At 33.5% G+C, this 27,323-nt stretch overlaps 1 protein-coding gene and 2 long non-coding RNA genes across 5 annotated transcripts; all 3 read right to left on the reverse strand.

The window, feature by feature from the left end:
* Positions 1 to 10,313: 10,313 nt before the first annotated feature.
* On the reverse strand, positions 10,314 to 12,057 carry LOC145069479 (uncharacterized). Its single transcript, XR_013689521.1, has 3 exons — positions 11,621 to 12,057; positions 11,346 to 11,401; positions 10,314 to 10,381 (listed from the first exon to the last, which is right to left on the reverse strand). It is a non-coding gene; the product is annotated as an uncharacterized LOC145069479 (long non-coding RNA).
* A 6,043-nt stretch (positions 12,058 to 18,100) lies between these two features.
* LOC145092614 (uncharacterized) lies at positions 18,101 to 20,568 on the reverse strand. Of its 3 annotated transcripts, XR_013702601.1 has the most exons (5): positions 20,522 to 20,568; positions 20,338 to 20,440; positions 20,058 to 20,173; positions 19,622 to 19,676; positions 18,101 to 19,539 (listed from the first exon to the last, which is right to left on the reverse strand). It is a non-coding gene; the product is annotated as an uncharacterized LOC145092614 (long non-coding RNA). The 3 variants fall into 3 exon arrangements; XR_013702595.1 differs by having other exon boundaries at positions 19,622 to 20,173; XR_013702596.1 differs by lacking the exons at positions 20,338 to 20,440; positions 20,522 to 20,568 and having other exon boundaries at positions 20,058 to 20,314.
* A 2,435-nt stretch (positions 20,569 to 23,003) lies between these two features.
* LOC145057325 (uncharacterized) lies at positions 23,004 to 23,800 on the reverse strand. The gene is made up of 2 exons (XM_079005138.1): positions 23,531 to 23,800; positions 23,004 to 23,345 (listed from the first exon to the last, which is right to left on the reverse strand). Exons 1-2 carry the CDS (start codon positions 23,798 to 23,800, stop codon positions 23,004 to 23,006), a joined length of 612 nt encoding a protein of 203 aa, XP_078861264.1.
* Between the last annotated feature and the right edge of the window lie 3,523 nt (positions 23,801 to 27,323).

Below are 27,323 nucleotides of genomic sequence, written 5' to 3' on the forward strand. Positions count from 1 at the left end.
AAAACCTTCCCCGATTCGAGGATGGATCTTGTGCTTTCAGTAGTACAGGCTCAATACTACCTTCCACACCTATCCATACTTTCCTCGGGAATCATCCCAAATCCTCTAAGTCACCTTCTCAAACTGATACCCATATAGTCACCACGCAACACGGCCAAACCCACTGAAGCACTTCCTAGGCTTTCCAAGGTTTCTGACCTCGCCCTGCGATCAGCTGCTGAAGAACTCCCCATAATGTTAGTTGGATACCTTATGAACACAATCACATGCAACAAAGCTTAGATAATCCTTCGAGTAACAAAATCATCCCCATAACAGTTAGACTCAAACAAGAGCTGAGCAATAGGGTTAAATCTGTCACTCTGAGACTATCCAACCATTTCCACATCTGACTTGACATATTCACTTAATATCTAACTCACATAACCTATGAGTTCCACAAAGCACAAAGCAAGCAACATTTGTGCAGTAACATTCCAATCCATACAATAACCAAGAACATCCAATCCCTCGTACTACAACTCATGCTAAGAACTTCCACTCTCTCTGCCGATTGCCTTACGCATACAAATTATACCCAATCTAGCATCCCATGCTTCCTAAGCTACAAGACATCACATATCAGGCTAATCTATCACTGACTAATCAGAACTAGCATGCAATTCCACAATCTCATATAATAGGCATACAAGGAATCTCTCCTAGCATTCTGACATGCAAACACTGAGCAGATCCTTAGCCCTAACTAGCATGAGATTCACAGATTATAAATCTACCATATCAGATAACATGTATCGGTATTTTGGGAAAAACTTAATTGAGCTCGATTGATTTCATGCACCACACCCTTTCTTGTTTTAGAAAACCTTTTTCCCCTTTTTCATCATTTTTCATTTTTGAAAAACTTTACCAAATCCACAATTTGAGTTAGATACACCCGAGAATATGCCTGAATCCCTCAAACCAAGGCTCTGATACCAACTTGAAACGTCCGAAAAATAAGATCCAAATTTTTCGTTTTGAATTTAATAAAATAAGTATTCCGAGACACCAACCATACAATCCAAATAAACAAGTGTATCAATCATCATATGAAATCAGAGTAAATCACAAAAAGCGGAACAAGGTGGTGTGAGCCCTGAAATCATCCCAAGCTCTTCTCTTTGGAACCAGAAGAATCTAAAACATAAACAGAAAATCGTAAGCACAAAATTAGCGAGTTCACCAAGATACCACATTCCAAACATAATAAATCACATACTGGGCCCCCGCTATCCATCGGCCGCCGCCTAGTATCGAGTCCCACTCGGCTTCGGGCCCCGCCCGACATTGAGACCCGCTTGGTATTCAGATCTGTTATTCTTAGGCCCCGCTTGACATCGGGCCCCTCCTACTATACATATAGACATATATCACATAATCATACTAACACATACAATGATCATAAAACAATAGCATAGGATACAGTCATCGGGCCTCGCCCGACATCGAGCCCCGCCCGATATATATAGCAGCGCATATCACATACAAGGGTCACGCAGAATCCTAGCATCCTAACATGAACAACAAGGGCCCACATTGATGCCTTAGACCCGCTAAACCCAGTGAGGAAACTCACCTCGCACTATTGAATCACACTGATAAATCCCTGGCTGTTGGTCTGACAAATCGATGAGCTATCAATATCAAATAACATCCAATTAATAATTGGATTAAAATCCATAACCATCAGTCCATAATTAGGGTAAGTGACCATTTTACCCCTTCACCTACTTTAGACCAAGGCTTAAAAACAAAACCTCTAACCTCTAATCCAAAAGGCCCAATTACCAAATAATCACGCAAGGCCCAAACATTGCCCAATTTTCCAAAAATGGGCCTAAATCCCATTGTAGGCCTTCTCAAAATAATTATCAACCCAAAACCTGATGGCCCAACAGGGCCCAAAACAACTAAGCCCTAGGGCTGTTCAGTATTTGGATAAAACCGAATTGTCCAATTGGACAATTTGGATTGGACAATTTGGTTCGGATATTCGGATTTTTGGATTGGTTTTCGACAAAACCGAAATATTATTTTGGATTTTGGATTGGTTATGGTTTATAAAATGTGACATCCCCAAAATCACGGCCAGAAAAGACCGATTTTTATTTATGCTTTTAAATAATTTCAGAGTAAATCCTTTTGATTTGAAAGAGTTGCGGAATTTGTTCCCAAAACAAAACATGATAAAATAATATTTATCAAAGCATTTCATCAAGAGATGCATTTTCATTATATAATCAAAACTCGGGATGTCATGTTCCGATACAGACCATAAAGCATAAACGATAACATTACAAGTCATTCAACAAATATATACATATACAGACTTGTAAACAAAACAACTTGATGATTCAACCATCTTATGCCCTCGTGCCACTACCTGTAATACAAATAAAACTGAGTGGGTCAGGCTTGGGAGCCTGGTGAGCATATAGGGTTTTCAACCCACAATAAATAAATTATATTTAATTTCACCAACCAATCACTATCCAGATTACCCATTCCCGTTATCCTCACTTTACGTCCCTAAAACAACATCTATCTCAAGAGACCTAATCTAGGATTTTCATCGGGACGGACATCACTGCTAAGGGGTTTCCTCAACAATAGATATCCTAAAGGCAACCATGAGGGGGATAGAGTACACCGGTGAACACATCGTTCACAACACCTACAGGTTATGAACCTGCTAGCGTTCCACAAGACTGTCTAGAAAGAGTCTGTGGTCGTTATCCATACTCCGCTGAATAACTAAATCAACAACAACAACAACAACAACATCGAGGCCTCTCATCTGTTTATTACACACCAACTATCTACCCATGTTCTACCCAACATATTAGTAGATAAAAATATATATTTTCATACATAGTTTAAAACCTATATATCATTTTCATTCAATACATATTCCACATAACAGATGAGGCACACCCACGTAACACGTATTTCATAGAAGCAATTCAGATTTATGAGACAGAAGAGAGTGAATATACATTCACACACATAACAACAAAATTAAACACATAACACGTATTTTGTATAAAATACTTCATAATCATGCGTTAGAAGAAAGTAACTACGCACTCACACATATAAACAACAATATACTTAATACACTCGAACCATACTTGTATTATTATCAAGTTTATGAAAGGTAGTATACACTCACTTGATCAGAAGATGGTCGAACAGCACTACGACTTGCAGAAGTAGTAATCCTCAGCAGATCTGGAAGATCTCTACAAAAATCGAACTTCTCGCGGGCAGAGCTTCGGCTCGGGAACCGCACTTCTCGGGATCTTCGGGATCTCGGGACTTGCTTCGGGGCTCGAGAATAATACCGGGGCTTCGGGGTATTTCTGGCACGCAAATCGATGCAAAACGGGAGAGAGAAGAGAAAAAAATGAACAAAAGAACCGGCTGCCCTCGCATCCTATTTATAGGAGGCTGGAGCCTCGGAGTACGCCGGGCGTACAGGCGTACGCGGGGCGTACGCTTCCGAATTCGTCACTGCATGCGTCATCCGAAGAACTCGAGTACGAGGCGTGTCATGCTTCGCTGTACGCGGGGCGTACTTCGGATATGCCCGGTGACTCCCCTTCGGATAATACCGGATTTTCCATTTAAAATTAAATACAAAATATTTAATAAACTTCGGAAATTCATATCTTCTTCATACGAACTCCGTTTTCGACGTTCTTTATATCCACGCGTAGGTGAGACTACGCTCTACAACTTTTGTTTAGACTCCGTCGGCTAATTTTAAATTTATTTTTATTATTTATTTTTAATAGGCCGTGACAGAAAAACTTCGTTATAAATTCATAACTTCTTCGTTTGACGTCCGTTCTCGCCTAACTTTTTAGCGCTTCGATACCAACAACGAGACCTTCGATCCTCGTTTAGATTGCTTCGGCTAAAAACCGTTCAATCTCAAATCGAGTATTTCGGGCTGCATATCGCTAAGCTGAAACTTCGATAAATCATAACTTCCTCATACGAAGTCAGATTTGGGCGTTCTATATATATTCGGAAACCTCATTTCAACTACTACAACATTACCCAAAGATATCAAGTTTATTTTACACTTAAATTTTGACGCTTATTTTTATTCTTAATTAATCAAACCACATAATTAAGCAATTAAGCACAAAACACATAATACTCAAATAATACACTCTTATTATTTCAAAACGGGTTACAAAGGTTAACCTAGACTATTACATTGCTAAAAATGGCAAGCCCGGAAACACAGGCGTTACATAAAATAATAACCGAATAGTCCAAAAAACCAAATAACAATTTATTATTTATTTATTTTTAATATATATCTATAATTATTTATTAATTTTGTAATTTATTTTTTGAAATAGGTTCAAAAAGTTTCACATAATAAAAAATATTAATATGAATTTTCTCTCAAAGTGTTTTATCTATGAAATATTAGAATATAATATACCTTCTTAATAGTTGTTTATATATTTCAAATCGTAACTAAATAATTAGTTTTTGCTTCTTGTGTAAAATTCGGTAATATTATAATTATATGTCGTTTTAAAATGTTTTAGTTTTTAAAACCGCATTATAAAAACCGATCCAACCAAATTGTAATTGGATCAAATCAGATTGGATTTGAATTTAGTTTGGACTATTTCGATTTATTTTTGAAAACCGAAATCAATTTGGATTCACTTGATTGGATTGGATCAAACCGATCCATCCAAACGAACACCCCTACTAAGACCAAAAGATGACCCAAACACTGAAGTCTAATCCTGCTGAGTATGTGGGGCAAACTCAGTTGTACGCTAAGCGTACACGCATTAGGGCTTGTACACAAGCTTGTATGCCCAGCGTACTCACCCATTCAACCAAATTTCATTTTTACTCCTTAATTCGTTAAGACATTGTCCCAAAAGGTAGATCTGACTTCCTTGAGCTGGATAATCACGTAAAGTTGATAACTTTACATTCATGCATGGCCAAATGAAGCTCTTAAAGCTAACAAAAGGACTTATTGAGTGACTTAACGCATGCATGTAACCATAAACCTCATAAAGCTAGCACCTTTATCCTTAATAACCTCATAACAAACTCAGATCTAATAGAGTAAGCCCTTCAACGTCTTAACTCATCAACCAACCCAAAAAGGGACCCAAAAGCAAGAAAATCAAGACATAAAGAGATCTAAGCATTCAAAATCGAAGGTATGAACTTGATACCTCAAAAGACTTGCAAGATGAGTGATGATTCTGGATCTCTAGGTTTCCCACCAAGCTATGAACCTTCTACTTCTTCAATCTCTTCAAAATGAGCAAAACAAACACCAACTTCCTTTCAAGAACTCAAAAACACAAAAATGGGGGCTAAAAGGTCGATTTTAGGGTTTAGAAAGCACGGAGGCTATTAAAGAGGCCAGCCCTAGGGACTTAAGGTCTTTATATAGGGTGCAATACACTTAAACTAGGGTTCTTAAACTTCTCGTACGCCAAGTGTATCCCCCGTATGCCCAACGTACGAGGCCTCGCATCCATGACCAAGTCTGCTTAGTATGCTCAGCATACTCCGGTGTACACCCCACATACTCAGCCTCGCACTAGTATACCCTGCGTACTCCCTATGTACGCCCTGCGTACTAGGGTTATCCTTAAACCCTAAATTCATCTGAAGGCCATAACTTCTTTATTATAAACCCGATTTCGACGATCCTTATATCCATGATAATATAACGAGAAGCTCTACACTTTTATCAACTTATACTTGCCTTAAAATTTCCTGAACAAAAGTCCAATTTCCATAAAAGCCCGTGCTGACACTTTACCAAAAATACCCCTTGACTCCAAAATACAAACTGAACACCCGGATCATCTAAATTACACCACCCATATCCAAATGGGTCCAGATTTCATTTCTCAAAGGTCTTAAGCCTAATAATACCTGATCGTTGCTCTCCACCCCAAATAGGAAACAATTCGGGACAGAGCATTACAAGATATGAGCTTGTAGACTTACAAAGGTCCACAAAGAGATCAAGGAGACTGAAATGAAGTTAGCTTGCGGATACTTTTTCTCTATAACACTTTTTCTTCCTTTACAAGACCAAGAACACCACAAAGAGGCTTAAAATGGTGGATAGTATATTAGGGTTTGGATCTAAGCACTTGGAGGGGATGAAGGCTGAGGGTTGACGAAACCCTAGCCATCACATCCTTTAAATAGGGCCTTAAGCCTGTATGATTAGGGCTTGAGCCCGGGATATCGGCATGTCGTGGCGACTTAAAATTATCGTGACCAAAAAATGTCTTGCCACGTCGTGGTGATCCTCCTCAACACGTTGTGGCCACCAAAATTCCACAATATTAAAGCATAAAAATCATACCAGAAAACCGGGTGTTACACAAGTTCTTTTTTGTGTTCAAGTTTTTCCCCTAACTCTCAATTTCAATTTCCATCCCTAAGTAGAATAGGTTACTTTAGGGTTGCCCATATGTTCCTATATCCATATGGGCTTCCTACAACGATGTTCATGCAAACCACACATGTATTCTCGGGTGTATACAACACATACAATGGTCTATTAATATAAGTACTTTGTAAGTGTTTGGATTTCCATATACACGATTTAAATATCTAAAACAATTACCCAATACACATGTTTTCTAAGGTACATATTGTATTGTAATGCTTTCTAGTTTTGGTAAAATTTAAAATTATTTAGAAAACAATTAAAGAAACAAAATTTAGAGTAAAAAGGTAATTAAACAAATGGTTAGTTAAAAAAGAATTTATTTTTGATAATGTATTTTGACCATAATTATGAAAAAAGTAATAAGGGACTAAAATGTCAAAGTAGCTAAACTTGTGTCAATTGGTATTAACATGACTTAGGGACCAAAATTATAAGAATTTAATAGAAACGAGGTTAGTTTAAATATGAGAGTGTTGACAAAGACATTAGATTAACATGCCACTTAAATGAAAGAATTAGCATGGGGGATTTAATTGTCAAAACATCCAAAATATAAGAATAACTAGTTTCACTATCCACACTAATCAGTCATCAATCCAGATAGGAGGGAGGGAGACTCATATGACGATTTGTTTAAGATCTAGGGAGCTTGAAGTTAATTCAAAGTATTTTAAGGGGACTTAAAGCTATATTTTCATCACTAAAACATCTTAAGGTATAAATCTTCTTCATCTCAACATCTAGATCGATTTAGGGTTTGGAGCTCAATCCAAATATGAAATTAGTATGAAATTAGTCATCGAAATCAGAATTCTAACTCAATCTAAGCATTAGACCATGAATCTAAACTCCAATCTCCACTCTATTGATTTTTTAATTGATTAGATTAATTGGGTCATTAAACCCTAACTATCGAAGAGGAATTCAAATTTAATCATTTGATCTTAGCTATGTGTATGCCTCAATGCTAATGTATTGAAAGGAATCATCAACGTGTTATTAGCTCACCATTGGAATGGGTGATTACATTTCTAGAGAATTAAATTAGGTGATTTGAATCAAAATCTTATGAATGACTTGTACATAGGTTTATTGAATTATCTTAACCATGTGTATATATTAACTATGTGTATGTCTTGATGCTAATGTAGTGAAAGGAATCACCAATGTGTTATCATGTCACCATTGGAATAGGTGATTACATTTCTAGAGAATGAAATTAGGTGATTTGAATCTGAATCTTATGAATGACTTGTACTTAGGTTTACTGAATTATACATTGAGTTCTAGAAGCATTTATATCTAATCTAGATCGAGTAATATAGTTATGGATTCCAATACACATTTTAGTTATAATTCCATAACATCCATTGAAGTTATGATTTGGATTAGTGAGTCCAATGGTGATTTATAATTGAAATTATTTGAAGAGATTTTGAAACAAATAAGGTTTAAGATTTCAAATGAATCATATGAAGTAACTAAAAGGAATAGTGAAAGAATTATGACATGATTTAAAGTGTAAGTAATTCTATAACTTTAATGGATTGAAATCAACTCAATTTTAAACATGTAACTATGGAATGGAATCATGACATAGAATGATTAATTTAGACATGATCAAAATATAAAATAATTTTATGTAAAAATAATAGATTGGATTCTTTTATGATTTTTTCATGACAAAACTGCAAAAATGGTTCTTGTGGTATGCATTTTTCCTAAGGTTTAGTACAAACCTTACCTTTTTTGGTTTCATGGTCCTTTTGACCAAGTTTGTATGTGGTTTTGGTCCCTCCGAAAATTAAAATGACTATTATACCATTTTATTTTTATTCTAACATTTTTAACTTTTGTTTTAATAATTTAATAACTAAAAATATAAAAGAAGGCCCACATATCCTCTCTCTCTCTCTCTTTGTGTGTGTGTGTGTGTGTGTGTATATATATATATATATATATATATATATATATATATATATATATCGTATTGTCTATGGAGGAAGCCTCTATGTGAGGTAGCTTTTTTGGCCAAAGAGGAGGCATCAACTCCTCCTCTAGAGTAATACCTCCAAAACACCCCTAGATCATTGCTCCTCCACTCTCCCCTTCTTCTCCGTTTTTCTGCCAAGAACACACTTGAGGTGTGTTGTTTTTTCGATGAACAACAAAAGGCAACAACCTCTTCTTCTTCTATTTTCAGTCGATCGGAACAACACCCAAGCACCCCCTGGCTACCTGTTGTTGCTGATACTTTGTTTCCTCTAGGTTGCTATTATCGGAAAAAAGGAATAAACCCACATAGAGACTCCCTAGAGAGAGGTTGTCCACCTCCACCTTTGCCTGTCGAAAACACATCAAAACACCCCCGAAAGTCGCTGATCTGCCTTACCCCTTCCCTTTCTTGTTTTCTGTTGATCAGTAGTGAAAGTGGGCATCAGTTTACCATCGTCTCCCACAAAATCATTTTCTGTAATAAGTTTCTTCTCAAATCTGAATCCACCATTTGAAAATGGTATTTTCCCCGATCTGAAAGATGAAAGAAGAAGAAAATAGAGACGAACAGAGCATGGGTGATGGTGTAGTTGGTGTTCATCGGAGATACTACTTAGTCTAGTTTGGGTGATGGGCGGGGTACAACAGGTGATGTTGAGGGTCAAGCGGGTGGATGGGGTGAGAGTGTATGGGTGTTTTATGACGATTGTATTTTCTGGTGAGAAGGGAATTAAAGGAAGGGTAGAGACTTTTTCGCCAGATTGTAATCGGAGGGTTGAAGTTTCAGAGAAGAAGATGAGGTGTTTTTTTCCCTTTGTGAGAGAGAGAGAGAGAGATCCTTTTATTTTTAATTATAAAAATTATTTAATAAGTATTAAATCTTTTTAAAAAAAATGGAAAATAAATACAAGATGGACATAACATTCATTTCAATATTCGAATGAACTAAATATGCAACAAAACTATGCTAAAAAGACCATAAAACCAAAAAATCGAGGTTTAGACTAAACCTTAGAAAAAATGCATACCATAATGACCATATTTGCAGTTTTGTTTTTGTTTTTTAATGTTTTTTTTCATTTCAAACTCAAATTATTTATAACTCATAGTTTGTATTATTATATTCGATGTTTATATACCGCCACACACACTCACACACACACACACACACACACACACATATATATATATATATATATATATATATATATATATATATATATATATATATAGGGCTAGGTTATTTTGTTTCTTACATCTATTGTGTACCGGAATGCATGGATCTGGACCATCAGATGGAATATAATCAATGGTCATGATCTAAGAGTCTATGATATTACAATGGGATAACATGTACCATATTATCACACAAATTTCAGCATAAAGGTATTTTAGACAATTAATTATATTTAAAAAAGAAAATTTTCGGATATTTAGGGATAATTAATTCTCTTAATTTTAAAAATCTGGATTTTTTATATTCATTCAATTTTAATTCTAATGTAATTTGTAAACATAACCAATTTTATTCCGTCAGAATGTTTTTTTTTTTTTGTTAGAATGATGTTCTTTCAGAATTTTATTCTATTAGAATATTATTGAAGAATAGCATAATTCTTGAATCCCTGGTTGAAGAATAACATTCTAATATATTCTCATACATTCAAACTTAAATTCAAATTCTTACATATTCTAACAGACTAATAGTCTTATACATTTTAATATAATTATACATATTCTAAAAAAATATCAACAAAAATGAATAAAATTATTTAAAAAATAACAACATTCTTAAATTGTGAGTGTGATCAATCTTTTATTCATTCTTCCAGTTATTCCTATCATGTCTTCAACTCGTTATTCCAACCATTCCTATCACAAATACAAGAAAACGAAGAACGGTTAAAAACATGTTACTTGCAATTTCTCTCAATTTATATATTATGGCAGAATACGTATAATATGATAGAATCCATATAATACATTTTGGCAGAATACATAAAATACATTCTAACAAAATACATAGAATACATTCTGCAAGTTATAGTTTTAATCGCCACAATACTGGCTTTTTTAACTTCATTCCAAGTCTTTCTCTGGTATGATCAATATTTGATTCGTTCTTGAAGGCATTCTAAAAGAATAGCATGCATTACTCATTATTACCAGTTAAGCAAATATACTTGTCAACAAACATTCTTAAATACATTCTGACAGAATACATCACAGAATACACTTAAATCATATTATTTTCTTCTATATGACAAAAAATACATCACAAAATGTTATTACTTTTTCTATCTTGACAAATAAGGAGATTGAAATCTAATTTTTTTCAGAATAATAGGCATCAAATTGATGAGTGTTACTAACCTCATTCTAAAAGAATATTGTGTTTCTCATTCTATTGTTTATTGTTTTGTTCTTTGGTTATGTCCATCAAAGACCTATTGAACACATACAAGCATGTATATACACATCAGATCTTGTCAAGTGAAATACAAGTAGCAGAATACATTATGCTAGAATACACCTAACATGTAATAAGATAAAGTACAACCAAACACACTAACACACTAATCAAATTCACCTAAAATCAATCATGAGATAATGCACATCCAAACCCACCGATCAAACAAATTGTATATATTATATCAAGTTCTTTTTTAGACATTTTCACAAACACCTTACATGCAATAAGATAAAGTACAGCCAAATACACTGACATACTAATCGAATTCATCTAAATTAATCACATATAAAAACAATCATGAAATAGACAATTAGATTTACAGAAAGGGGAAAGGGGAAAAAAGGGAAAAGTGTTGATGCTTACAGAAGCAGCAATATTGTACTCCTCAATTGTCTTGCACCTGAATAAGCCACCAATTCCTATCAAACGAAACGAAATCTTGTTTACAACCCAAAAATCTAAAAAACCAAGTCAATTAAATTAAAAACAAGATCAGATTAGCAAGTCAATTAAATTAATAATGAATGAAGAAATTTAAGAATTGATTAGCAAAAACATAAAATACACAAGAACAGTTAGTCGAACCAATTAAAAATCAATTAAATATTCAAAAATCATAAATCACACACCATACTCACCTGGTAATTGGTTCGAATAATTGGAAAAGGTTGTTGATTTTTTTCTTGCGGCTATCAAACACAAATGCAGGTGTCTTTCAAATTCAGAGCAACAAACATTAAAAGGGGTAGGGGTTCCTTGATTAACGATGACAAACTGGTGAAGGGGTTGGTCTTACTGATAGGGTTTTAAAACTGATTTCCTGACGATGGAGAAGGAAAAGGAGAAGCGGCAACACAGGATGATGATGATGATGATGACAGATGAAAAGGGTCGATAAATACAATTGAACAGTTAGTCTATTTGTTCCATATTCAATCTCTGCATTCCTTCTCTCTCTTTTCTTTCTACAATTGTAACAGCCATACACATATCATTCGTTTTGTAAATCGAATTAGGCCTTAAATATGGAACAAATAGAGAATACAGAGAGAAATGGTGAAATCGATCTACAGGGGTGGTGTGAAGCGGTGAAATCGATTTAGGCTAATGTTCTATATTTATCTTTGCTTCTTGTGTGATATAAGAAATTGTTGTTGATCTACCATAATTAACTATGCAAAGATTACTATAATACCCTTAAATGATTTATTTAATGATTAATTTTTTTTAATTTCATATATTGGTACATTCATACACACAATAGTTGCTAAAAACATTTGAACCTCTCTCTCTCTCTCTCTCTCTCTCTCTCTCTCTCTCTATATATATATATATATATATATATATATATATATATATATATATATATATATATATATATATATTACAACTTCTTAAAACTTGTATAGTTGTCGGTTGTATGTATATAAATGGTCCCACATGTGCTTCCTTATGTCGAATTGTACAGTCTTATCCAAAAGGAAGTTTGCACAATAAATAATAAATATCTAAACAAAGAAAAGAAACATAAAAAAAAGAAAAGAATAATCATTCACGTAGCCTCTATGAATAATACGTAAAATAATAAAATGTTATTATTTTGATCTTTCAAAGACGTAACCTTGTGATTGTTTATTAGGGATGATGTTAGTCGTATTGATTTAATTAACCTCTTTTGAGTTTGTTAACGGAAAACCATTATAAAAAGAAATTCATTTCTAATAAAAGTTCTAGAACTTTAGTATATGACAAAGGAACAATAATTCAAAAAGGGTCCCGCTACAATTTTATTCATTTCAACTTGGATTTTGCTTTATCCAAACGAAAAGGTAACATATTCTCTTGTCTAGGAAATAATTCTATCTATTGAAATAAATAATTAAAACCAAAACATATCGATTTGAAATAGTTGCCACGTAGGATAGCAGTGTGGGTTATTGAAAATTATGAACCAATCCAGGATGTCTATTATAACAAATGACGGTGTTTTTTAGTACATATATATTTTCATTCAATTTTGTCAAATATTATTTTGTGATTATTTTGAATTAATTTCTTTTCCATATGTTATTTTATGAGTTTTTTATTCAATAAATTTCAATAATAATTTAATATAATAATTATAATAAATATAGTAATAAATAAATATCAATTTCGACCTTCATATTTCAAAATTCTCAAATTAAAGTTTATTAGTTTATTTTGTTTATTTATTTAAATTTAAAAGAAAACAAAATCAGTTTTAATAATTCATTATTTTTCTTATTTTTTATAAATCCAAAGTCTTAAATATTTAGACATTTATATTTAATTTTTTTAATTAATCTATATAATACATGTGTCTTAAACCTAGTAATAGGTATAAAGCAATAAAACATATGAAATATCTCTCACTAGAGAAGTCGTAAATGAAATTAGTAGATCGATTATAATCAGATGTTATTCTTATAACAAATCTAATAGTATAATGAAAAAAATAGTTGTGAGACCCATGTATTTACATGAGTTAATTTAATAAAAAAGTTAAATATAAATGTTAAAATATTTAAAAACTTTGAATTTATAAAAAACTAAGAAAAATAATGAATTATTATAATGTAAATATTTTTTTAAATCTATTCTAATAAATGAATGTTTTTTTTGCCTCATGTCACACTCTTATGCAATTTACCAAATGTCATTTTTTAGTTATTTTGAATTAGTTTCCTTTCCACATATCATTTTATGGGTTTTTCTAATTTAATTAATTCCACATGATACTTTAATGTAATAATTAGAATGAATTTAGTAATAAATGAATATCAATTTCATTAACGGACTTACCTTCTTATTTTAAAATTTCCAAATTAAAGCTCATTAGTTTATTTTGTTTATTTATTTAAATTAAAAGATAAAAAACTCAATTTTAATAATTCATTATTTTTTATTTTCTTATAAATCAAAAGTTTTTAAATATTTACACCTTTAAATTTATTTATTTTTAGGTAAACAGTGTAATACATGGGTCTTACACCTAGTTTTAAATTTAAACAAATAATTTAAATAAAGAAAAAAATTAATGAGCTTTAATTTTGGAATTTTGAAATTAAAATGCATGTTTATTAATGAAATTAATATCCATTTATTGCTATATTTATTGCAATTATTACATTAAAAAATTATGTAAAATTTTATAAATTAGAAAACTCATAAAATAACATGTGGAAAAAATATCAAAATAACCACAAAATAAAATTTGACAAATTGAATGAGAATGTGAAAAATGACAAAAAAAAAACATTTATTTATTAGAAAAATAATAGTCATATGCATATGCAAAATCCAGCTGCCTAAAATATAAAAGAAATTAGGTTAAAATGCGCTGTAAGAAAACAGAAAACAAAGCGAACTAGGAAGGATGTTTTTTTGAATTTCCTTGCAATGTATGTTACAGTTACACTTATGAGTAATGATTGACTCGCAATCAATAGACACAATTAAGCACAAAATTTTTGAAAACATAAAGGAAAATATCTTGACATAAAAGATGAGGGTTGTTTTTAAAAGAAAGAGCTGTTTCATCGGCTTTAAAGGAAAAAACGAAATTAATTCAAACTTTTTAGGCAAATTACCAATAAATACAACGCTTTCACTATAAAAGTAATAAATAAACTAGGGAAGAGGCCCATGCTTTGCATGGGTCAGGAGAGGTTTTGTTTTTTGTTTGTGTAAACAAAGTGCATTTTCATTGGTACTTTGTGAATAATAGCATTCTACTAATGTTTCTTTACATATAGAAGCAAAATACATACAAATTCTTACAAATTCATACCTTTAAAGTACGTTCCTATTATGGTTAAAAAGTATAAGTATGTTGCTATTATAGGAATAAGGCAAACTTATAGAGCTTTCGCTGTTTCCTGGACAAAATTTAGATAAACTGCCCACTTAGCCATCTGCCTAACCCATGAAGACATTTTCCAGAATAATAAATGATAGAACCTGCAAGTCTGTGGCAAAGTTATAAATAAGGGAATGTATGATTATCATACAAGAAGAAATATGGTATTGATCAATTGAATTATTTCACCTGTTAACTTTTCGGGTTGGATGCCTTTACATTCCATTGTCTTGATAAACCTTTTGAACAAAACAACACTAAGATGCGAAACAAAATCTTATAATCAATGTCACTACTAACCGCCTGTAATTAAATTAACAGAAAACAATAAGGTTAGAGAAGAAATCACTTTTACAAGGATAAAGAAGATGTTCCATAATTGTATGTGCCAACAAATTGAAGAAAACACCTTTGCTAATATGTAGTCAAAGAAAGAAAATTACCAACAAAGATACAGATGTTCTATTTTTTGCTTAAAGAGTAAAAGTTGGCAGACTATTTTTTTCTTAAAACGAAAGTAACATGTTTTTTTAGTTTATAAATGAAAATAACAAGCTATATTTTGTCTTAAAAATAAAATTAGCATGCTATTTTTGGTTTAATACCCAAATATTAGAACATTGAATCTATCCAGAATTTACAATTACTAACAACAGGTTTTAAAAGTCAAATTTTTACCTATTTTTAAAAGTCAATTCCAACAGCATTTGGACTATCTTCTAGGGATGAGACCACAAAATTCAAGATGCAAACAGATTTACATCTGGAAATAGCAAAATTCATTTGTTGGCTGTTTTGGATACTAATGCCCTTCACCTTTATATTTGAACTTTGATGAATTGTTAATGTCCGCATCAAAATCCTTCCACTTTAATAATTCATTCATAAATTTTAAAAAAAATATATGGAATTCTTACCGTGGGATCTCCTATACAAGGCTACAACCTGATGAAAGATGCAACTGTAAATACAAAATCGATCCCAAACAGTGTCACAACCGTCAAATTCAAGTCAAGGCCAACAAGTCAAAATCGATCAACTTAATTTGTACTTGAATGTTAAAACTTATTATATGTATAAAAATGTGCATTTGTATGTCAAGGATTCAAGTGTCTCGAAGGATCTATGTGTTATCAATGTAAAAAAAATAATAAATAAAAAAATGGGAGTTAAACGCCTCAAAACACGACTAAGGACCCTTTCGGGGACTTAAAATAATCATAAACGAAGCATAACAGGGTTCACGAACCTTGCATTACGAGATTATACGATAATAATGGATAAGGTTAAATGTCTCCGAAATCTCTCCAAGTATGTGAAATCTCTCCCAAATCTCTCTAAGTATGTTAAATCTCTCCTAAATCTCTCCAAGTATGTGAAATCTCTCCCAAATCTCTCCTAGTATGTGAAATCTCTCCCAAATCTCTCCAAGTATGTGAAATCTCTCACAAATCTCTCCAAGAATGTGAAATATCTCCAAGTATGTGAAATCTCTCCCAAATGTCTCCAAGTATGTGAAATCTCTCCCAAATCTCTCCAAGTATGTGAAATCTCTCCCAAATCTCTCTCAAAATCTCTCTCAACTTTTTAAAGTCATCTTGACCCTTAACTTGGCCAAAAACCGCTCGAAACAGTGAGTTATATCGAAAAACAGCTAAATAGAACCGAAACCCCTCTTAGGAACCGAACCTCTTAGGAACCGAAACCCCTCTTAGCAACCGAACCTCTTAGGAGTCGAACTTGTCAGAAGAGAACTTGTCAGAAGCGAACCTGTCAGAAGCGAACCTCGCATTCTCGGACCGAACATGCATCAGAACCGAAAGCCTCAGCCGAAATGGACCGAGGGTTCGTTCTATTTAGGTTCCCCAGCTATTTCAGACCGAGACCTGACCTTCGGCCCTCCCCCTCGCACCTTCGGTCCTTGTCCTCCCCTCTCGGTTCCTTCTTCCCTTCTCTCGGTTCTCATCATCTTAGAGCCGAACCTCGCAGGTTCGGTCCCTATTGTCCGGTTTTCGACCACATTCGCTTCCTAAGCCCATTTTGACTGGATTTTTTCACCAAATTCATATTTTTACCATTTTTAACCCCCAGAACTCATATTTTATTTATTTTTCAAATATTATTAATTAAAAATCATTATTTTATAATAAGAGGAGTATTCTACCCCACAAGTGGGTCAACTGTGCCCACTTGCCTTCTATGTGTCACGCTCTCATTTGCCACCTTATCCACATCACACAAACCAATGCACACATCACTACAAACTCACAAGTTGCTCTAGCAACCTTCTATATAAAGAAATCCATGGAGGATTTCTTGATTTACTTGTTCATTTCAAACATACACACTTCTCATATCACCTCAAGAAAGCTTCTTTCTCTCTACTTTCCACCACCTTGTGCAAGTGTTCTTGAGTTGCTACTGCACTTTTTGGTAAGTATTCAATCTAAACTCAAGTGTTATCCCATAATTTCATAACACTCTTGGATCATTGACTCATATCTTAACGCCAAAAATCGTTCTTAGGATCATCAAAGTCTTTACGTGTTCACCAAGTGCTCTTGACTTGATATTCCTTCACTTCAACTTTCCACTCTTCAAATCATCACTCAAGGTGAGTTCATACCTTTACATTTTCTAGTTTTCTTCAGTTTTCAGGGGGGAAATACAAGTTAAAACACCAAAACATATTCAAAACTCAACTTGACAGCTTACAACAGAAAAGTTGTGACTTGTTCACGAACTGTTTTACCCAACTTAAACTGAATATTTTTCAAAACTGTATAATATGCAAGTAGTTCAGGTTTATACCTTAATAATTACTACTTTTACATCTCCATATGATTTTTCTACAATTTATGGTGATTTTACAAAACTGTCTGTCACTGCAGCAACAAAATCAGACCAGGTTGTGAAAATGAACATTTTCACACTAGTTTAAGACCACCAAAAATTATGGGAAAATTTAATAACATAGTAGACACTTTTTCCAAATACTCAGAGATTACGGATTCAGTTTTCTACTTACGATGATTTTTCTATAAATACTCAAAAACAGTGACGGTTAAGGGTAAAACTGTCAAATACATATTTAAGAGTTATTCACACCTTGTAACATGTTGAGAAAGGTGTGTAAGATTTACACTTAGTATTTCCAATTTCCTTTATTTGAAATACATATACATGCGTAACAAAGTTTCATACCATCATATAACACTTTTGATAAACTATAATAGGTATAGTTTTGAACACTCCATTTAACAAAGAAAACAATAACATTATCGATTTACAAAACGAATTTTTCACTACACATTATGTGAATTTGTTAATGAATATTTGTGAGACATTCTCCTTCAGGGTACTCTAAGTACCACAGAAAAGTCCTTTAGTTATAATCAGAATCTCCTGGAGGGAGAACGTGATAGTTGTGTATAGATGTATATTGGGTCCTACAAACCCGCACCTGAGCTGCTTGCAACAGCTAGACCAGCAGGTCTGTGGTGACAAGTGTCATAAATTCCCGATGCCTGAAGAACGTCGCATTCGAGGCCATCTAGTCCTTAGTATGATTATAACATCTCGCATGGAATATTAGCACAACATACAGTTCACGGAAATTCTAAGGCTTTATACAAAGGAGTTCTATTTAAGTATAAAACACACACATAAGTATGACGATTTACTTACACATACTAAGCCTTGTTTCATTTTAGTTTACAACAAATCTTTTAGAAAATATTGGAATTTCTGGAAACAAACTTGTAACAAACGTTAAGGAAACAACATTCATTTTTGTAAAATACTTATGAACTCACCAGCTTTATGCTGATATTCTCTTTTCAAAACAACTTGTATTCTCAGGTAATCAGTAATACAGGTAACCGCAAGATTTCTGAAGTCAAGACGCTAAGGCGTAGATTCTTTTGCTAGATTTTATCATCATATGTAATTTAATTGGAAACCATGTATTTTTGGAACATGTATTTTGGAAACAATGTAATCTTTTTAAATTATATCTATGATGGTTGTGTTTTACTTTCTTCACTATGGTTATGATACTGAGCATAACGTCATCCGCCCCCGAACATTTCCGTCGTTCTGATTTGGGGGTGTGACAAACAGAGACCAAACGATACCATCATTTGTTTAAAACATACATATTTTTGTTATATTGTTTATGTTGTGAAGAGAAAATGCTGCTGGATTTTTGGGTTGCAAAGACTGTGGTATAGTGAAAGCAGGGGATACGCATTGGAGTAACAATTTATAGTTTTTAAAATTTTTTGATTAAATTAATAAAAGTGAACAATGCTGACATTAGAAACTCTTAAAACCTATAATTTTTTATATTATCCTGAAATATTTCTTATATCTATTGCTCATAGATGTTTGGTTGTATATGTATATATAAACTGAGGAATCAATCATATGTAAGGAATTTTAGATAGACTAAATACATAATATAGCAGCGTACTTTCACTTACTTATGTATTATAGCATCAACTTTCTAAAACGATATTTTATTTTAAAATTTTCATATTAATAAGACATAATATTATGAAAAATCTACCATATTTTAGCAAATTATACACTCGACACATAATCACATATTTCCTGTTCCTAATTAGGGGTGACTCTTTTAGCACAATTGTTGGTAATGAATTTAGTGAGAGGCACCTGAGAACAGATGTTAAAATGTCAGGATAAAGTTTACGGTGTATGGAATAAAATATAAAGTACATGATTTTAACCATTATACCTAGTTGAAACACCATAGCCTTTTCCTTTAACCTTAACACAATGCTCAGCCTGAACTGCAGACACAAGATTATACAAAAAGATTACCTCCTAAATCCCACAAAAAAATATCACCTGTAAGAATCTTGTTCTTTTTCCTCTCGAAGTGATCAAAGAATATATTTTTTTTAAGACTCATTTGTTTTAAACAAATGGAACATATATAAATACCACACATCAGTGCAAATGCTGACAACATTAATCTCAACACCAATGAAGCTTTTGTGGGAGGTTTGTAAGGAAATTGTATTATATACATACATTTATTAATGCAAATGTGAAATGGCATCTAATAAAGAGGTAAAGAATGTTTTTTTAACATGACAGCTAGTAGCAAGATGGTAAGACTGACTTGTTGTGCTTCATGTCAGAAATACTCACCATCTGACCCACCAAACCATCTGCCCCACCACCACTGCCGCCACCTGCCTCCTCCTTCTTCTTTATTTCCTTGTACCACTTCTAAAACTGACCTTGATGAACCAGATCCACCATAGGTCATCCAGCTGGGTTACTATTGCAATACAAACAACATAAAAGTAAGTGTAGACTAAATAGACATATAATGTTAAATCTATATGAACCATCTATAGCACCCTAATCCAACTTGCACCCTAACATCGGTAATCTTGTTTTAGAACATGGAAAATTATCATGAAAACATTGGGTGGGGAACACCTTGAAATCTCCAGGGACATGGTCTAACACTCTAACCTGACTTTCTTTTGATCTTTGAGATCTTTGTACGCATCCAAACAGTAATTCTTTACTCAATCATGCCCTGAATGAAGCCAAAGCATTCATATAAGTACCTAAGGTAAGTTCTTCTTTCAACTGCTAATTTAAAGTCCAACTTTGCTACCTTTTCATATCAACCAATGTTTATGCAATCAGAAAAAAGTATCCAAAGGGGAGCGATGGACTATAATTATTCCGATAGTGACACCACCAAAAACCGAAAAATAGAAAGGAAGAAGGCGTATTTTGGTGAGGTAGAACCGGAGTCGGTGGAAGAAAATAAGAACAAAGCTATGAGAAGAAGAACAGGGAGATTGAAGCGGTGGAGGAAACACCAAGATAGATAATGGCAAAAAGTAAATTAAAAAGTGAATGTTGTTAAAAAAATAATAATAAAAAAATACCAAATGGTTACTGTTCCTAAGGGAACATTCTATTAATTGTTATATATAAATAATAAAAAAATCATACCTTTTTTTTTCTTCTTCTACTAATCACACGACACACCAGCAAATTCAAATTCAATTTTCTTACTCCACACCATGGGAACAATTTCCACAACAACTAAATTTCAAAATCCAACAACCTTCGCAACCACAAAAACCAACAGACTTGAGAGGGGAAAGAAAAAACCGCTTTAACACATGTTTGAATTTCGATGTCCCAAGAAACTGTCAAAGGAAATGCTCAATCGAAATATACCTTTTGTGAATCTATGCTAAACCACTTCCACAATGAAATAATGTTGTTTATTGGGATACCATCAAGGTTTCGTTAAAATGACGTGATATGAAATTAAAAATAGTTAAATGCAACTGAATTTAAAACAACCTCAAAAACCTACAACCAAATAGAAGTAACGACCCTGGTCCTCGTTATGACATTTAAATTATATCAAGAATCTCAACATACACGTAGACCTTTCTACTAAATCAATGTTTGGTATGAGATGTATAAATATTTAAAATTGTTTCTTACACCAGGAGAAACATGCGAATATTGAAGATGAAAATTAAATTGATGTAACCTTTTTACTTACTATGTAATTTTCCTTAAACATATTAATTATTAAATTTAACAATTTTATTTGTTTTGTTTATTTATTGAAAAAGTAAATTTGAAAATTAAACCGGTGATGTGGAGATACGAGTAAACCAAAATTTTGTTGTGTTGGTGTGGTGATAAGGTCATGTTTGGTGTGATGATATGATAGGTATATCCCAAAGCCTATATTAGCAATTTTTTGGATGCATACTGTTTCTATCATGTCAGGGTCGGTCCTGAAATGCCCAAGACAATTCAGAAAAAAAATGGTCATTATCGTTATTATAAGTTTTTTTATTTTCAAATATATATATATATATATATATATATATATATATATATATATAATAAAATTTGGCTCCAAAATAAATTAGGCCCTGTGCAGCTGTCCATTTTGCCCCCCTTCAACACCCCCATGTAGAATATTGTTGTAACATCCGATTATAAGGTATTTTCATATTTAGCCCTTGACCTAATCAAAGTTTACACATTTGGTCCCCTGTGGTTTTAGTTCCACCTTTCAACCTGTACATTGGGTGTACATGAGGGTACACACATCTCTTGTGGTTTTGTTTGGTTGTGTCTTTTTACAACACCATTTTGTTGTAGGAAATAAGGTGTTGTATAGTGGCGTTTCAATCCAGTTTCATCATAATATGTAGTGAATTGTGTTGATAAAAATTCACCTCGGCGATCGGTTTGAATACTTTTAATTTTAAACCTGCTTCAACTTCAACTTGTACTCTAAATATCTTAAAAACAATTAAAGCGTCATCCTTGTTTTTCAACATATAAACCCACATAACCCATGTATAATCATCAACAAATAACATACAATACCTGTTTCCGGCTGCTGTTGGTGGTGTGATCGGACCACAATGATCTCCATGCACAAGTTCTAGTCGTTCTTTAGCTCTAAATTTGGTGTGCTTTGGATAGGATTTTCAAGCTTGATTGGAGATCAAGCAAGCTTCACACAAGCTTGTAGGAACTTCAATTTTGGGTAAGCCTTCCACCATTCTTGTATCAGCCATGTGTTTGAGTGCATTTAAGTTAACATGTCCAAACCGCTTGTGCCACAACCAAGACGCCTCGCCTTGATCTGCAAGTAAGCATTTCGAAGCTTCTTCTCAAAGTATGGCCTTGTACAAACTATTGCTTGATTGTTGAACTTTCAATAATAGTTTTCCTTGTGGATCATGAATCCATAAATACAATCCACGCATCACAATCCGATCTCCATTTTGAGCTAATTGTCCCAAGCTAATAATATTGCTACTTAACCTTGGTATATAGTATACCTCTTTCAACAATCTACTTTCACCATTCTTGCATTTGAACACTATTGAAACCTTCCCCTCTATTCGAACTCTAGATCCATCACCAAATTTCACATAACCTCTAGTAGATATATTAAGGGTTCGGAATTTGCCTTTTTTGCCAGTCATGTGGTTGCTAGCTCAATTGTCGAGATACCACACTTTTGATTGGGTTGGAGTTTGTTCACTTGATCTTAGCTTGGGATTAACTTTTTCCTCATTCAAGTAAACTTCATCGTTTAGTTAGGCTGCAAGCAGAAGTGCTGGCTCATGATCATTTTGTCCTTGAGTTAGGTTGGCTTCATGATTCCTCTCATGACGTGGGTTCTTACACTCATCAGCGTAATGACCAAACTCTTGACAATTATAGCATTGACCTTTAGATTTATCACGAGGTTGATACAGGTCATTCTTCCCTTTGTTTTGTTGATTACCACCACCTCGTCCTTTGTTCGAGTTGTTGGAATTGTTGTAACCACCTCTTCCTCGTCCTCGTCCTCGTGTTCCACCACTTTGATTATTGTTATAATTGTTGTTCCATTGTTTTGAACGATCTTCATTATTTATCTTCTTTGCCCGTTCCAACTACTCTTCATGTGTTAACAATAGCTTCTTCTCATCGGGTTCTTTATGAACCCCAATAGGAATCTCGTGAGCTTTTAATCTTTTGACCACCTCTTCAAAAGTCATCTCATCGAGATCTCCAAATTGTTTAATTGTTGATGCAGTTTGAACAAATTTGGAAGGTACGGCTCGTAACAATTTTTTACTATGTAGGATTCTTCAACGGTTTCACCAAGAGCACGAATATTGCTTACAATACCTCCAAGTATTGCAGAAAAATCATCTACAGTCTCTGATTCAATCATGTTCATCATCTCAAATTCGGCTTTGAGAGTTTGAACTTTAGCTATTTTGACTCGATCCGCTCCTAAGTACATCATCTTGAGTGTTTCCCAAGCTTCCTTTGTCGTTTGCTTCTCCACAATCGTCAATAGAACCTCCTCCAGAATTGCTTGGTAGATGGCAGCCATTGCCATCTTGTCTCTCTTCACACCCACTGGATTTTATGGGTTCTTCGGCTCTATGGCTTCCCACACCTCTTGAGCTTGCATATAAATCTTCATCTTAATCGACCATGCTACGTAATTCGTCTTAGACAACATTGGGTAATGAAGAGTAACCGATCATTCGTTGTTTGACATCGCACCGGATTCCCTCTGATACCAATTGTTGGTTTAAACTTCTTAAACAATGATAATTTGCTTACTTTAATCTCCTGTTATGAATCAGGAACAAAGCAGGAGGAAAGCAATAAAAAAAAGGAAAGGTGACAGGAAAAAAGAATGTGCAGGAAAATATGAAGAAGCAAGGAGAAGAACTTAATTTTATATCTTATTCTCTTATTATTAAAACTGAAAAGAACTTTAATTATTTGTAGGCAAACAAAAAAACACGTAACTTTCGTAGACTTGTTGACCAAGAAAAAGAAATCCTAGGTGTACTAAACTACTAATTCAGATTGATCCTAATAGAAAATACTCCAATAATTTATTAGGCCATCCTGTATACACATCACGAGAAGGCTCGTGGTATGTATACACCTCATCATCTTCTTCTTCCACCCTCCTTCTATTCTCAATCTGGTATACTCACAACGAAGGAATGTGGTCGTTGTGGGTGTAAGCTGCAAGAGAGAAGAGGAGAGGAAGAGAGAAGAAAGAGTTCGTGGTGAATTGTGGTGGCCAACACGAGAGACCACGCTTGTGGTTCTAGATCAGCACCACGAGAGGAACAGGATGGTGTGCACGGAAAACCACCGTGGCCACCTGGACCACGAATGGCTTCGTGATACCCATACCAGAGGGCCTTATCAGTAATACTATATAACGCATCTTTATCTTTAACAATATAACACAAAAAATAATAAATTGATCATGTATTTTATTCCTCAAAATCACTCTATCGCTTCCTTCCTACAAAGGTCTGTTCCAACCATTGATGAATATATCTGCTCCTACCTCGGCAAGTAACGGCTGATAACGACCCATAGCCATCTCTCTAACTAACCAAACTATACTAGTGGTTTATACAACTAAGCAATTAATGACTTGTAATAAAAGGTTAAATTTTGTGACATCCCCATTTTCACGGCCAGAAAAGACCGATTTTGTTTATGCTTTGTTTGAAAATCAGAGTAACATTTTAAATAAAAGTGTTGCGGAATTTGTCCCAAAACAAAATATGATAAAGATTTATCAAAAGCATTTCCATAGAAATGTATTTCATTAAAAAGACTCGGGATGTCATGTTCGATACAGATCATACGCATAAACAATACAACATATGCCTTACTACATTATTCCGTATTTACAGGCCTAAAATCCCTTAATCTCTCATCCCAAGACATCACATCTATGCTCATGCGCCACTACCTGTAATACAAGAAACTGAGTGGGTCTGGCTTGGGAGTCTGGTAAGCACATAGGGTTTTCAACCCACAATAAATAAGTTTATTAATTTCATCAATCAACAATAACCCTATTACCCATTCCCGTTATACTCTCATTACGTCCCTAAACACCTATCATAAGGGACTTAGCCTAAGGATCATCATCGGGATGGACACTAGTGCTAAAGGGATTCTTCAGCAGTAAATGTCCTTAAGGCAACCATGTGGGGGATGGAGTACACCTGTTGAGCACACAGTTCAAATAAACACGCAGTTCAAATAAACACCTACATGTTGCGAGCATGCTAGCGTTCCACTGGACTGTCTAGAATAGTCTGTGGTCGTCATCTATACTCCGCTAGATAACTGGATCATCAATAACATCTATAACGAGACCTCTCTTCATTTTATTATGTCACACAAAAACTATTACATCTACCCATGTTTTACCCAACACATTTTGTAGATATAAAATACATATACAGTTTAAATCATTTAAAACATATATCAAATTGTTCATCCAGCATAGATAGCAAGTATACAAATAATATACACACACAACACGTAATTTATATAAAATACTTCATATCTATGTGTAAGCTGAAAGTAACTATGCACTCACTTGATAAGGTGGTGACTCGGTACTCGGACAACGCTTCGTTTACTTTAAAATAATTTCCTTCGACGAAACCTAGTATTATTACCACTAGATTTTAGTCTAATATTACCGTGACTAATTATTAGTCTTATTATTATTATTATTATTATTATTATTATTATTATTATTATTATTATTATTATTATTATTATTATATAAGCGTTTAAACAATACTTTCCAACCACTATGTACATACAGGGGCCAGACATAAAACACCGGAGGGCAGGAGCATTTTGGCATATAGCACTTCTGAAATCCAACAACCCTATGCGGCCCTTTAAATCAGATTCCACATACCGCGAGTAGTTAAAAAGATATTATAACGACACTTATATAAGTCATAATAATAGTTCAATATTTATTATAAGTTCATAATACCAATATTAATTTTAAATATAAACTATATTTAAAATATGGTAAGCATAACTTACTTACAAGAGAATTTTAGCTAGGAGTCGGGCTCTGCAGGGGCAGAACTTCGTCGCTAAATCTTTCTAAGAAAGATTCGTGCAGCGCTTCAGCGCTCACCTTACTATACTAACACTATAGAAAGAGAAGTCGAATCACGAGGGACCGAAATGCTTGTGTGGTAAGAAGAGAAAGACTCTTGAATCAAGAGAATGATACAATAAATATGAGAGCTAGAGGCTCTTATTTATACTAATTGAATTTTACCCTCCATAATTACTTAATAACCTTATAGTTATATAAATAACTAAACACCCCTTTCTAATACTATTTTAAATACATTTAACGATATTTGTACTAAACTTATGTCGAAAGAACTCAACATTAGTCTTATAGTGACCACATCGTCGATACCTTTCTAATATATAAACATATGTATATATATATATATATATATATATATATATATATATATATATATATATGTTTGTGTGTACGTATATATGATTTATACTTTATTTGAATACGTAAATATGCTATTATAATTTGTAACTCATTCATACGAACTCCGTTTTTGACGTTATTTATATCCACGCGTAGGTGGAGACGTACTCTACAACTTTCGTTTAGACTCTGTTGGCTAATTTTGACTTTATTTTTAAAGTTATATTTTTAACAGGCCATGACAGGATTGGTCCGTTAAAATCTCATAATTTCTTCATCTGATGTCCATTTTCGTCTGTCTTTTTATTGTTACGCTACTAATAACAAGATCTTCGATTCTCGTTTAGGTTGTGTTGCCTAAAAACCGCTCGATCTAATACTCGAACTTCGGGTTGTACACCGCTAAGCCGAAACTTCGAAAAATCATAACTTCCTCATACGAAGTCAGATTTGGGCGTTCTTTTGATGGACGCTCTTGATTTAACATATTCTACGACTTTCGTTTAGATTGATAAGGCTAAAAGTCACTCTATCATAAATTCACTATTTACGCTTCCATTTGTCGCGCCGGTTCCATCGTGAAACTTCGACAAGTCATAAC

This window comes from Lactuca serriola, chromosome 1, assembly GCF_051521515.1.
Source record: "Lactuca serriola cultivar US96UC23 chromosome 1, Lser_US96UC23_V15, whole genome shotgun sequence".
NCBI lineage: Eukaryota > Viridiplantae > Streptophyta > Magnoliopsida > Asterales > Asteraceae > Lactuca > Lactuca serriola.